Genomic DNA, 13,145 nt, shown 5'->3' with positions numbered 1-13,145 from the left:
TACTCGTGTCTATGGGAGACTGAAAATTGCATTATTTGCATTTTTTCTAAGGTTTTGGTTTGGCAAGTACATTTGGAGAGGATGACTTTCAAGTTCTTAAAGGTTTAAGTTTTGCAATGTTGTATAACTTCTAAAGCAAAACTCATTCTTAATTTGAGCCTAGCCCTGTATTTTTCCTCTGAATACCTGATGAAAGTCACCAAACCCCAACACAAAGTTGGTTGCATTGTTCTAATGCTACATCAGAGTACATCGTTTTGTTTCATTGTGACGTTTCTAAACCTTTAATAAACATTAAAAAAAAAAACAGTCCTTGTTTATTTGTGACCGCAGGAGAGAGACTTTATGACATAGTACAATCACTTCCCAGATAGCTAAATTTTGAATAGGTATATATTCAATACACATTAAGCTTTGACACTGAGCCAACCTGCTATAACAGAATCAGACTGAGGGAAGTGCTTAATCTGTAAGTGAAACCCTGACCTTAACTTGTCACAGAAAATGACTACAAATACTGTAATTTGCTTTTTAAAGGATATTCTCAGTGTTTTCTCTCAGTGCTTAGAGTAGTCCTAATCAAATGTTATAGCCTACCATGTACCAGCCACAGTAAAATCCAGCTACAAATAGTTGCATGTTTCAAGTGCATTAAATCGGTACATGTCTCCTGGTAGTAGTGAAATTAATGGTTTAAAAAATAAATAAAAAGTTCTGTCAGTAGCATCAAATGCACACAACTGGGTGAACTCCTGGTAAGTAACTATTTGTATTTTAGATTTTAAAGTATGTAGACAGTGCAACTGATGAAATACTGCTATTTGCAGCCAGCGGTCAGGCGCGTTCATTGTAAAGCTGCAGTGAGGAGTGAGGGAGGTTCACGTTGATCAGCCTGATGCAGGTTTGGGGGGTTGTTTTAGTTACTATAGCAACAGTTTGTCTTCTGGTTACTGATCAAATACCGCCTACGGTTTCATCACTTGGATTTATTAAAACTAGCAATAAACCGTATCTACGCATTAAAACAAACTTCACACCCTCTGTACACGCGACACGACAAAACTATAATAAATCACCGAAGAGTACAATATGACACTGGGCAGCTGCGTAGACGGGAAGCGTTGTAGTTCGTTTTATCGCGTCGCTCAGTGTGTACAGTGTCTAGTACAGGGCACTGGAGGTCACTTCCTGATTTACTGACTGTCGGCAATACGTCCTAACACTTTCAAAACGCTCTGCCTCTATTTAAATGACAACGGTTTGCGTGCCTGAAAAGCGACGTTACCTACACAGGTGGAAGTAGCGATAGTTTTTGACTTTATTTGATGCAGACCAGCACTTCATTCAGTCGTAGCGCAGGTGGATTTATCGACTCGTATGTTTTCCTGGCACATTTATATCGGTGAGGATGTTTTAAAATGGCGGTGGCAGCGTCACAACAGGTAAGATACTTTTCATTAGCTTTTATCTCGCTGTTAGCGTTACTCGTGCGCAAATAGAGTTCGAGCCTTTTGCAGTCAGACACTTGCCGTAATGTAGAAGTTTAATGTCTCCTGAACCTAGCGAAGTGCACAAGCAAGGCGAAAAGTTTTGAGTGAAGTTTAGAGTTTAGGTGATAAATGAAATGCAGAAGTGCTTGTAAAAGCGGACAGTGTTATATTATAAGAGTAATAATATTAGTGTTTGATGTGTTGCTTATTGGAGGGTCTGGAGTAAAGGTGAGGAGGTGATGGACGCACGCACATCCTTCCACCTGCAGCAGGAACATGGCAGAAGCAGAGCACACGTCCTGTGAAAGCAACACAAACGGTCAAAGCATTGATGGTAAGTTCAAAGTAACTTTGTAGCCATAACCGCTACATCCTCCAAGCGGTTTGTTTAGGGCCCTGGATGTCAAAATTATTGCACATTAGCATCACTGGTTCTTGAGATATGGGGGGAACTATGCTTGAGTGTAATCAGATAAAGCTTCAGAAATGTATTGACAAATAGAAAAGTCTAGCATGCACTTCAATGATTGAAATGAGACTACAGGATAGTTTAAAAAAAACGTGTAATGTATAATTATTGTAAAAAAAATAAAATAATAATAAATCTTGCAATTTTGATAAATTAAACATATGTTGAACATCAGTGATTACAAGTGTATTAAATGCAGTGGGCATTTTGTGTTTATACAGTTGCTAGTTATGAATAGTAAAGTGCAACAGTGCTCGCCCACTTTTTCAGCATAGTTCCAGAAGTATTTTTCTCCTTGGGATTTTCCTGATTTACTGACTAGGAATCAAACAAAAGGTATGAACCAAACCAACCAGCTGGTGAATCACAACAATACACATTTTGATTTGAAGCAAAACAGTATTTGAAAAACAGACCAAGAGACAAAATGCACAAGACTGTATGTGTGAGTGCATGCGCGCATATATATACAGTGGGTACGGAAAGTATTCAGACCCCCTTAAATTTTTCACTCTTTGTTATATTGCAGCCATTTGCTAAAATCATTTAAGTTAATTTTTTTTCCTCATTAATGTACACACAGCACCCCATATTGACAGAAAAACACAGAATTGTTGACATCTTTGCAGATTTATTAAAAAAGAAAAACTGAAAAATGCTCAGTATTTAGTAGAAGCACCCTTTTGATCTAATACAGCCATGAGTCTTTTTAGGAAAGATGCAACAAGTTTTTCACACATGGATTTGGGGATCCTCTGCCATTCCTCCTTGCAAATCCTCTCCAGTTCTGTCAGGTTGGACGGTAAACGTTGGTGGACAGCCATTTTTAGGTCTCTCCAGAGATGCTCAACTGGGTTTAAGTCAGGGCTCTGGCTGGGCCATTCAAGAACAGTCACAGAGTTGTTGTGAAGCCACTCCTTCGTTATTTGTTGGCTATTGCTACAAATATACCCCAGCGACTTAAGACTGCTTTGTGTGTGCGCGCGCACATATATATATATATATATATATATATATATATTTATGTGTGTTTTGTTTCTTTGCAAAACATGCGTATTATGCATACAAATATTTAAGTCGTTTGAAACCTGACAGTCATTTGAAGTGCTTCAGGGGAGTGAGTGGGCGCTGAAATTGCAATTCTCTGATTAGTGGACATTTTTTGGCAGAATCATGCTTAATGTAGTTTTCCACCTGGTATTCTGCTGTTGAACACAATTATTTAAAAATATTAAATTGAAATATTATACCATTTATTAACAATCTTGTAGATTACAGTAGGTCTGTTTTTTAAAGGTTTATAAGTTGTCAATGGGATTTTTACTTCCAGGAACCTGACTGGTGCACTCTTTACCTAATTAAAATGGGAGATATTATGTTAAAATGTAATGATTAGATTAAGGGAATATAAATTTGAGAGATTTTAACCTTTTCCTTGTTTTGTCCTTGTTTGGAATGATTAACTTCAAGTAGTTTTTTTTCTTTTTTTTTTTTTTTTTCCATTTACTTTTCTTAGGAATTAACTGCAGGGCATGGAGACAAAAAATAAAATAAAAAATTACACCAACAACAGCAACATTAACAAAGGTTGCCACACATATTCTTTCAGTAATACATGACACCCATATTCATGTAAATTTTCAAATATAGACCATTATTCTACAGTGGAGAAGGCTAACCATTTCCTCCATTTGTTCTCAAAGATTTGTTTTTGTAATCGGAGTATATATGTGAGCCTTTCCATTTCTTTGACCTCTGTTGCTATTTTAATAATAATAATAATAATAATTCATTACATTTATATAGAGCTTTTCTTGGCACTCAAAGCGCTTTACATTGTCAGGGGGTATCTCCTCATCCACCACCAGTGTGCAGCATCCACCTGGATGATGCGACGGCAGCCATAGTGCGCCAGAACGCCCACCACACACCAGCTTATTGGTGGAGAGGAGACAGAGTGACGAAGCCAATCAGTAGATATGGGGATTGTTAGGAGGCCATGATGATCAGAGGCCAATGGGCAAATTTGGCCAGGATGCCGAGGTCACACCTCTACTCTTTTCGAAAGACATCCTGGGATTTTTAATGACCACAGAGAGTCAGGACCTCGGTTTAACGTCTCATCCGAAGGACGAGACGTTAAACCGTCTCTGTTTTAAACCACTCTTCTATCGTAGGTGGATCCTCTTTGTACCATTTCCGGGTTACAGCCTTTTTACTTGTTATCAATAATACCTTAAACATATCTATCCTCCCTTTCAACCTCATTAGGGATATCCCTCAAATATAAACCTTCAAATGACTTGGGAATACTGACAGTAAAAATACTGGTAATAGTAGACCATGCAACTTCCCAAAAACTACTCATCTTTGAGCACTGCCAGAATACATGTGTATGATGTGCCTCCTCCATCCCACAATTCCTCCAACATAGGAGGAGAACCCTCATTTGTAATGTCTTAATTCTCAGTGTAATAAAAAATCCAATCAAATTTTTTTTCCAGCAGAACTCATGCCACATTCTTGAGCTTGTAGAGGTATGTGATATAACACATATTTTAGCCCACTGGTCTTGAGTCAAGGTAATGCCTACTTCTTTTTCCCTTTTTAATCTTATATAGTCGGTTGAAAGTTTCCTAGATTTATTTATCCCTCTATATAAAATTGGATACTGTTCTGTTCATACCTTTCTTGTATGTCTGTATAATTATCTGAACAGGCTGATTGATCTGATCCTTATCCTTTATTTCTTTCAAAACTTCAAGTAGTTTCTAACAACATTAGAATTTCTGTTTCTATGTATATTTAATTCAGAGGATGCTGATTGCCTTTATGAAGGATTGCATCAGAGAACAACAATTTCATGGTATTTTACAAGCATTAACAGCACATCAGCTCATAGAGCCATAGTTCTGTTTGATTTGGTTGAAAGAGCTAATTATTAATTTGGAAAATAAATTAAATAAATAATTTACAAAAGTTCTCTTTGACTACAGGAACACTGTAACCTTAAAACTCAAAGTGAATTTGAAAAATTTATGGGCTGGGTCGCTTTTGAAATTACGAAAGCGCTTATTGTTTAAGGTGTGTATTGTTGTGCTTTTAAAGTATTGTTGTCCTGTCAAAAGCTGCAGTTACTGATTGCACTCAATTGTAGATTTCACGGCTTTCTTAAAGCATGTTCTGTCCACAATCCAATAATGGTTTGTAGATTCTATGCACTTTTTTTTGTTTCTTTTGCAGTAGATGAGCAGGTGCACACACCTGTTACACACACTGAACCATATTCAATTGGGGAGGAAGAACCAGTAGAGCTCGTATTATCCATCGCCTCTCCCATTATATATTTTTCAAACATATCAGGCACAATATAAACATTCTTGTTCATCTTTTTTGTTTTGAGCTGATGTTCTATTTTCCACTTTGTTTTTGATGTCCTGTTGATGTGCCACTGTGATGTCCTCAGGACATATGCACCCCAATCATTCTTCCTCTATCCTCATTTAGTCAAAGAGCTATTTTTGTCCAATTTTGATGGGAGATATTGTCCACTAGATTATCAAGGATGTTTGAGGGCAGCTATCTCATAGTTGAGTTGGAGGGAGTGTTGACGTGACGTTTCCTCAGGTCTTTGGGTTGTTTTTTTTTTGGTCTGGTTTCAGGTTGCTTTCTCTATTCCTGCACACTGAAGATTTCATGTCACTCTTATTATGTAGAGAAAAGCTGGTCAGCGAGTTAGTGTGATGAGAGGTTGTTGTTTTACTGAGGGAAGACTCAGAGAGGTGTTTACCCAGCCATGCACATGAGAGTCTTTTCACTCTTCAGAATGTTTTTACCTGGAATATTGACACATGGGGAATATAGTGTGGGCTGAGAGCACAGACCTGTCACCTAATGGAAAATTAACATTAACATGGGCCCAATTTACTAATAATATGAAGTAATTTTCCGGATTGATTTTACCTGTATTTTGAATAATGCATTGCATTGTTTCATGTTTCAAGGTTGAGGGAAATAGGGAAAACAATTTTTTTTTTTTTTTTTTTTACAGTGTAGGGTGTAATTTTCCCTGAGTTTCTAGGATACAATTGATTTCTGTCCATGTTACCCTGAGATATTTGTAAGATAAGGTCATAAGCAGAAATGGTATTTATTGCAAAAACTGTCCTGAAAACTTTTTTACAATTTTATTATTATTATATTCCCATGCCTTCATGATAAAGTCTGGTGAGTAAAGTAAAAAGTTTACTAGCCAATGGCAATTCTATTGCCAAGGTGTCCATAGAGGGTTGCAGGAATGAAATACTGTATGTACTCTGATGCAGTGGAAATTACATTTGTTGGTTCAGGAAAAAAAGTTTTTCTATAAGGAGATGAAACCCTCATATGACTTACAGGTTAACTTTTTCCTCATAAGGACTGATTTACTTTTGTTATTTGTCTTTCTAGATTCCCAGGTCTCATCGTTCAGCAACTCTTCACACAACCAGTGTTTGCCTCTCACCCAAAACCATGTCAACCATCACATGCCCTCAGACTCTCAGCTGCCACATGTCTCCCTCAGCTACAAATCATTCACTCCCTTTAATGGCACATGTGACGAGGATCGCAGCAGCTTGGCCTCTCAGGACTCTGGAATCCCCACCCTTGAGATTAACCCCCCTGAGCACATTCATGCTCGAGTCACCACTGCTGAGCTGGTGGTTCCACCTCCACATGATGATAATCCGGCAACACTAAACTTGGATGTTTCAGATAACTCCATACTCAAGTCTTCCACCTTCCCACGTTGTGACTTTGATTTGGTACGTCTTTATGGTGCAAGTGGGCTCTCCAGTGCGGCAGGCAAGGGTACTTTGAACCGCAGTGATGAAATTTCAGTGTGCAGTGTTTCCAGTTTAAGTACTGAGTTTTCTGCCACATTGTCAGTCAGTAATGAGGACTTCCTAGACTTCATGGTTACATCCGAGTCCAGCGCCGTTGTTACATTTGAGAATGAAGATGTCTTGCACCGTTGTGACAATTCACTCTCATCTCCTACTGACCTACACGGCAAGCTGAGCAGCCCACAACGGCAACCTGTGGGGGTCTCTACACCACATGAGGCTAGACCCAAGAGACTGGGTCCACTCGCCAGCTTCTTCCACAAGTATTGTAGCATTTGCATTTGTAATGTTGTTAAATTCACACCAAGAAACTACTGATTTGTTCAGTAGTATCATGGTTTGCTTATTGTGTAAACTTGACGAAATTTTGCCTTTCAAATAATGTTGCATTAATATTATTCACATTGTTAACATTTTTATCATTTTCATTTTTTAATGTAATTTAATAACTTAATTTTATACATTTAAAATTTTTCATGTGTGTTTCCGCTGGAATTCTGCAATACTCTTGGCAACACCTTTTCACTTTTCATTAATTTTTAATCTCGACTTCCCTTTCTATTTGAACTTCTGATTATAGGGTGTACTGGTGTTTCTCATCACCAGTGATTTAATTTTCATATTTTTTACTTGCAGGCCCCAATCCGGCTATGATATGCAGTATTTGATATAACTTGATATAACTATGATATACTTCCGTTTTTTACTCCCATCATTTTCTGTATCACCATCATCAACCATATCAGTTTCAGTGCTGCTGAAACGCTCATGTATTTGTTTTACAAGCATTTTAGAACCTAAAAAATGGGTTGCAGAACAAAAATGTTCAGACGCCACTGAATAGCGTGGAGTTAAGTGCTCAAAAGGTCTTAAGTGGCTTAGGTCCATCATATTTAATAGAGCTCATCACTACCTGGACCTCGGCTTGTTCTCTAACATCCACTCAAATCACTGTCCTTTGTGCTGTGGGTGATCATTCTCAACTTGTGGCGCATGCCTCAGAATTACCTTTCCTTTGATGAGATGGATAAAAAGATCCATAAAAAGATGATTCCTTATCTCTGCATCACAGACTTTCTTGAAGCTTTTCTTGATCTTAAAACAGCTCAAATGTTTGTTCCTTCTGCCTCTCTCCACTGTAGTGCAGTATTCTTTTCAGTTTCTCCCTCTGTTCTGTTCTGTTCTGTGTATTTAGTGAAAAGTGCTATTATAATAATAAAGTGTCTCTTTGTGGAATTCGCATTGCTTAAAAAGAATGAAAAGACAAAAAAAAACTTGAAGGTCATTTTCAGTAGACGTAGCACTCTGTTAACTCAGTCCTTTTATTTCTTTTCTATATTTGTAAGGAGTCTTTTTGCTAAGAGAATGAAGGAAGCGGGTGCACTGGAAGAACAGAGAGAGCCTGGCTGGAAGCTGTTTGGTAAAGTTCCACATAAAGAACTTTCAACCAAAGACTCCAGGAAAATACAAAAGGTACGTTCACACACCCGCACTCATACAAGATCTTACAAGAGGTCAAAATGCAATGTACCTGATTTTTTAGTGCTTTTTCATGTAGTAAGGTTGTGCCGAAATTGTGAAAAAATATAGTTTCTGTATTCAGTGTATTGTATAATGTACCCTTCATTGAGTATGGCCCTATAAAAAGTCCGAACCAGTCTGCAGGTTTTGGACAGTCAGAGTTGCCAGATTTTGCAGAGTGTATTGAATGTTGGGCACAGACAGATTTTTTTTAGCTTCAGAATATGTCCAGTCTGAGAATATCAAACCTGTTTGATATTTTGAGCCAATTTAAGAACACATGTTTTTATTTGTCACGCGTCTCCTCGCGATCTTGCCATTAAGTTGATGTCAAAAATGTGCATGGTAACACTTTCCTCCCATGACTGCTTCAAATTTCCGTTTCTCGTTTTGGGGAAATCAACCCATGAATGTTTTCCTTCAGTTTTTCTCAGCTGGAAGAAAATATTTTAACAATGAAGCATTTACGCTACATGCTTAAAGATTTGTGTATATTAGTTTTAGATTTTTCACTTTTGATTCATTATGCATGAATCAATCAAATGCAGTTATTCTGATATTGTTTTGAATGGGGCTTTGTTTCCAGTGTACAGGCCTGCAGTTTGCTTTAGGTAATTTGAACCCCATGATTCTGCCTCCCCCGTGTCCATCTAGATTTCACCCACATCCAACTCCTGCCTTTATCTCTTGCTTTTGTTCTCTGCAGTTGTAATGGAAGATCGAGGTATTGGGTGACAGGTTTAGTGTTGCTGGTTTATTTAGCAGTGGCTTATAGGAAGAGATTGATATTGTTTTGAATGGGGCTTTGTTTCCAGTGTACAGGCCTGCAGTTTGCTTTAGGTAATTTGAACCCCATGATTCTGCCTCCCCCGTGTCCATCTAGATTTCACCCACATCCAACTCCTGCCTTTATCTCTTGCTTTTGTTCTCTGCAGCTGTAATGGAAGATCGAGGTATTGGGTGACAGGTTTAGTGTTGCTGGTTTATTTAGCAGTGGCTTATAGGAAGAGACGAGTTAAGATTAACTTAATATTATGTGCTTCTGTCCTGCCTCAGTGTTTTTGACTTTAAACATTGCAATATTCTCCCTGCTGCCATTTACTTGTTTTAAATGTAAAGTCTTAAGGGACTAAAATGTGTGGGATGGTTTGACAGTGTTAGGATGTTTCTTGATATATTTCATTTGAATCAGTGAAAGCTCATGAGAACTGATGACACACAGGCCACGTAAAGCAGATAATTTATCATCTTTGTACATGACTCAGACATGCACAGCAGAGCACAGAGCGCACTGATCACATGAGACTGCAGTGCAGAGAGCCTTGTGCTGCAATCCATTAGTATGGCTGCCTGTAAATCATGGATCCTCTCTCAGCACTGTGATGATGACGAGTAGTATTAGCATGCACACACACACACCTATGGACACAGCAGGAGCACGGGACAAAGTCTGATCCTCTGCATCCCTCTGATGTAGTGCCTCCCAGTTGGGTGCATGTTTGTTAGGACGGAGTAATAGAGAGAAAGCCAAACTGCTGTCCCACAACCAAAAAACACATTTAAAAAGCATTTAAGTATTAAAATCTTAGACGTTTACTAAGAGCATTCTATTCTCATAATCCTCATATTTGGGGGAAAAAATAGTACAGTTATGCAAATTTTTTATATTTTAGTATGCAAGTTAATATTCTGTAATGTGATGTGGTCGCTTCCAAAGCATTACTGTCATTACCGAAAATGTGCAGTCACTACCGAAACATGGGATGTTTTGTCAAAAATAAAGTATACTGAATTATCAACTAAGATGTTATGATAGTTTTTGGTTCGATGTACAGTGGTGTGAAAAAGTGTTGGCCCCCTTCCTGATTTCTTATTTTTTTGCATGTTTGTCACACTTTAATGTTTCAGATCATCGAACAAATGTAAATATTAGTCAAAGATAACACAAGTAAACACAACATGCAGATTAAAGTGTGACAAACATGCAAAAAAATAAGAAATCAGGAAGGGGGCCAACACTTTTTCACACCACTGTATATTCAAACTAATAAATTCTTTACTTTGAAATCCGTATGATAAATGTTTTACCTTTTACAAAGAAAAATTGGATTCAAAATACAACAAATCTCATAAATCACATTTGAAATATTGTTAAAAATTTATTTGTTATTGATTTACCTCTGACATTTTTTTTTATAAAATAGCAAAAAAATATATTTACAATGTAGATGTAAGCAAAATCTTAATAGGTCAATATAACCCTTCTAATTAAATTATTATTACTGTTTTTCTGTAGTGACAAATTTGGGGAGGACAAATATTCCAAAACTTTCTGAAAATACAATATGAGAATTAACTGCGCAATTACTAGAAATGTGTACCTTGGATATTATAAAATTTGCATACATACAAATTTTTGGGGGAAAAAAACACTTTTTTTTCCAAGACATTTTTAACTTTGACTTTGGACCAATTCTGTAGAATGGCCCATATACAGTGTTGGTTTTTACTTCTCATGATTGAAATGTGTTAACAGGTGTTATTCATCATAAGAATTAGACATTTTGCTTTATTGTATTTTTTTTATTTTATACATTATTCATATAATGTGTATACTTTTATTTTATGTTCTTTTATTTATTTATTTATTTATAAAGGAATATGAAAGAAGGAGTGGGCAATCAAGCAGTTCCATATCTCCCAAGAAGAATGTAAAAAGGAACCTGGACTTTGAGCCACTTTCAACCACAGCCCTTATACTGGAGAACCGTCCAGCGTAAGTGTTTTTGTACATCTCCTCCTGTCATGAAACCTCTCATTCCTGTATGATGGGTAGAAGAAGAAAAAACAGAGGTAAAATAAAAAAAATAAAACCACTTCCATCTTGTAGCGTAAGTGTTTTTGTACATCTCCTCCTGTCATGAAACCTCTCATTCCTGTATGATGGGTAGAAGAAAAAAAAACAGAGGTAAAATAAAAAAAAAATAAAACCACTTCCATCTTGCATGCAATGTTATGCCATGCAGCACAGTTGATATTGTGTACTAGTATAATTTAAAGCATAGGGAATATGGAATAATAAAGGATGTATATATGTAAAATGTTTTCTCTCACAGATAGAAATGTATACGTCTATTGACAGTAATTGTGTACCTGTGTGTAGGAATCTTCCTGCAAAGCCTGAGGAAGAAGCCCAGAAACACAGACAAGAATATGAGGAGATGGTGGCTCAGGCCAAGAAGAGAGGTGACTTTCTTTTCACGCATTTGTTTGTGTATATGTGTCCAGTTTTGTGTGCTCTAGAGGGCGCTGTTGCAAAAGCTGAAATTCAATCCTGTTGAAACCGATTTCCATTTCACTGCCATTCCTCCTCTCTCTCACTGCGCGTGTATTTGTTTCTGTGCAGAGCTGAAAGAGGCCCAGAAACGGAAAAAACAACTAGAGGACAGGTGTAAACATGAGGAAAGCATTGGCAATGCTGCTCTCACCTGGAGTCAGGAGATATTACCCAACTGGCAAAGCATGTGAGTCTGCACACAAAATTCATTGACGCAATATATTACACAAACAAACATTCTTGACATTCCATATAATTAAATAACAGACCATAGATAATAGAGTAGTCAAAAACATTCTATGAAGAGTAACATTTGGCAAGAGATGTATTGACCAATTAGTGAGAGACATGGACTAGAAGTGTTGAGCTTAGGTGCTCATGTGAGCAGTGTGCATTTGAATGAGATACAGCTCTTATCCTTATTATATCCGATAATCTCTCTGCTGTCCCTGTGAATAAAACATAAAAGTGGCTGAAAGTCCAAAAATGAAATAAACAACGTAACAATTAAAATATGCTTAGAGAGAAAAAAAAAGAGAAATTAAGCATGTGTGAATTACCTAAGTCTGATCTGTACAGTGTTGACTCTTAACTTTTATAAAGAATATCTCTTTGGATTTGAGACTTTAGTCTTTGCAACTTTACAGATCTTCTTTATGCACCAAGAGCTTGTAACACTCCAAAGAGAAAGGAAAAATTGAAATCGCATCATATGACCCCTTTAATCAAACAGCTTTACTGGTATGGCACAACAATTTAAATAAAATCATCTCCAATGTATCTTAGCTGCCAAGTTTAGTAAAATCCTTTGGAAAGAGAAAAACTTAAATTTGTCGGTTTTTTTTTGTTTTTTTTTACCCTGTGACTAACACACATTTTTGAATTGATTGAAAGAATAAGACCTGTTAAAATGTTTTTGAAAGAAGTCTCTTTTGCTCACCATGGCTGCATTTATGTGATCAAAAATAGAGTACATGAACAATGTCGCTATTACCTCGCTAGTAGGGTTGGGAATCGAAAATCGATTCCGATTCCAGAATCGGATACTTAAGGTCAGGAATCGGATACTTGTTGTCAAATTAAAATTTCGATTCCGCCTATCGATTCCTATGCGTTTTTTTGTTTTCATCTGTGAGGACCGGACCTAGCGATCTGCCAGGACCTTACTCTCTAATCTAAGCGCTCCAAAGTTTCTTGAGTGAGTCATTTAATCATTAATTCATAAATTACATGTGATTTTGTTTAGTTGTCTAATGTTTTTTCTTCAGAATCAGGAGAGAACCACAACTTCCATTGGGGGAAAAAAAAACAAACTCAATTTATCCAGAATCACGCAGTTCTATTTTGCACACAAACAGCTCTTAAAGAGTCCAGTTTTTATGTAGCCTGTTGATTTTTGTTCATGGTATTCAGCTCCAATAAATGGTTTGCAAAAAAGAGAC

General features: G+C 37.0%; 1 protein-coding gene across 1 annotated transcript in view; it reads left to right on the top strand.

Moving 5' to 3' along the window:
- Nucleotides 1-838: 838 nt before the first annotated feature.
- tbc1d14 (TBC1 domain family, member 14) overlaps nucleotides 839-13,145 on the top strand; it is a 22,569-nt gene continuing 10,262 nt past the window's right edge. Inside the window, exons 1-7 of the mRNA XM_016551494.1 lie at nucleotides 839-1,442; nucleotides 1,705-1,824; nucleotides 6,409-7,108; nucleotides 8,192-8,318; nucleotides 11,024-11,142; nucleotides 11,530-11,612; nucleotides 11,773-11,890. Of these exons, the coding sequence (XP_016406980.1) occupies nucleotides 1,767-1,824; nucleotides 6,409-7,108; nucleotides 8,192-8,318; nucleotides 11,024-11,142; nucleotides 11,530-11,612; nucleotides 11,773-11,890 (1,205 nt within the window). The 5' untranslated portion in view covers nucleotides 839-1,442; nucleotides 1,705-1,766. The remainder of the gene's footprint in view (nucleotides 1,443-1,704; nucleotides 1,825-6,408; nucleotides 7,109-8,191; nucleotides 8,319-11,023; nucleotides 11,143-11,529; nucleotides 11,613-11,772; nucleotides 11,891-13,145) is intronic.

The sequence above is a fragment of the Sinocyclocheilus rhinocerous genome, unplaced genomic scaffold, assembly GCF_001515625.1.
Source record: "Sinocyclocheilus rhinocerous isolate Xijiao unplaced genomic scaffold, SAMN03320098_v1.1 scaffold371, whole genome shotgun sequence".
Lineage (NCBI taxonomy): Eukaryota > Metazoa > Chordata > Actinopteri > Cypriniformes > Cyprinidae > Sinocyclocheilus > Sinocyclocheilus rhinocerous.
This window is presented reverse-complemented; position numbering and strand designations above follow the sequence as displayed.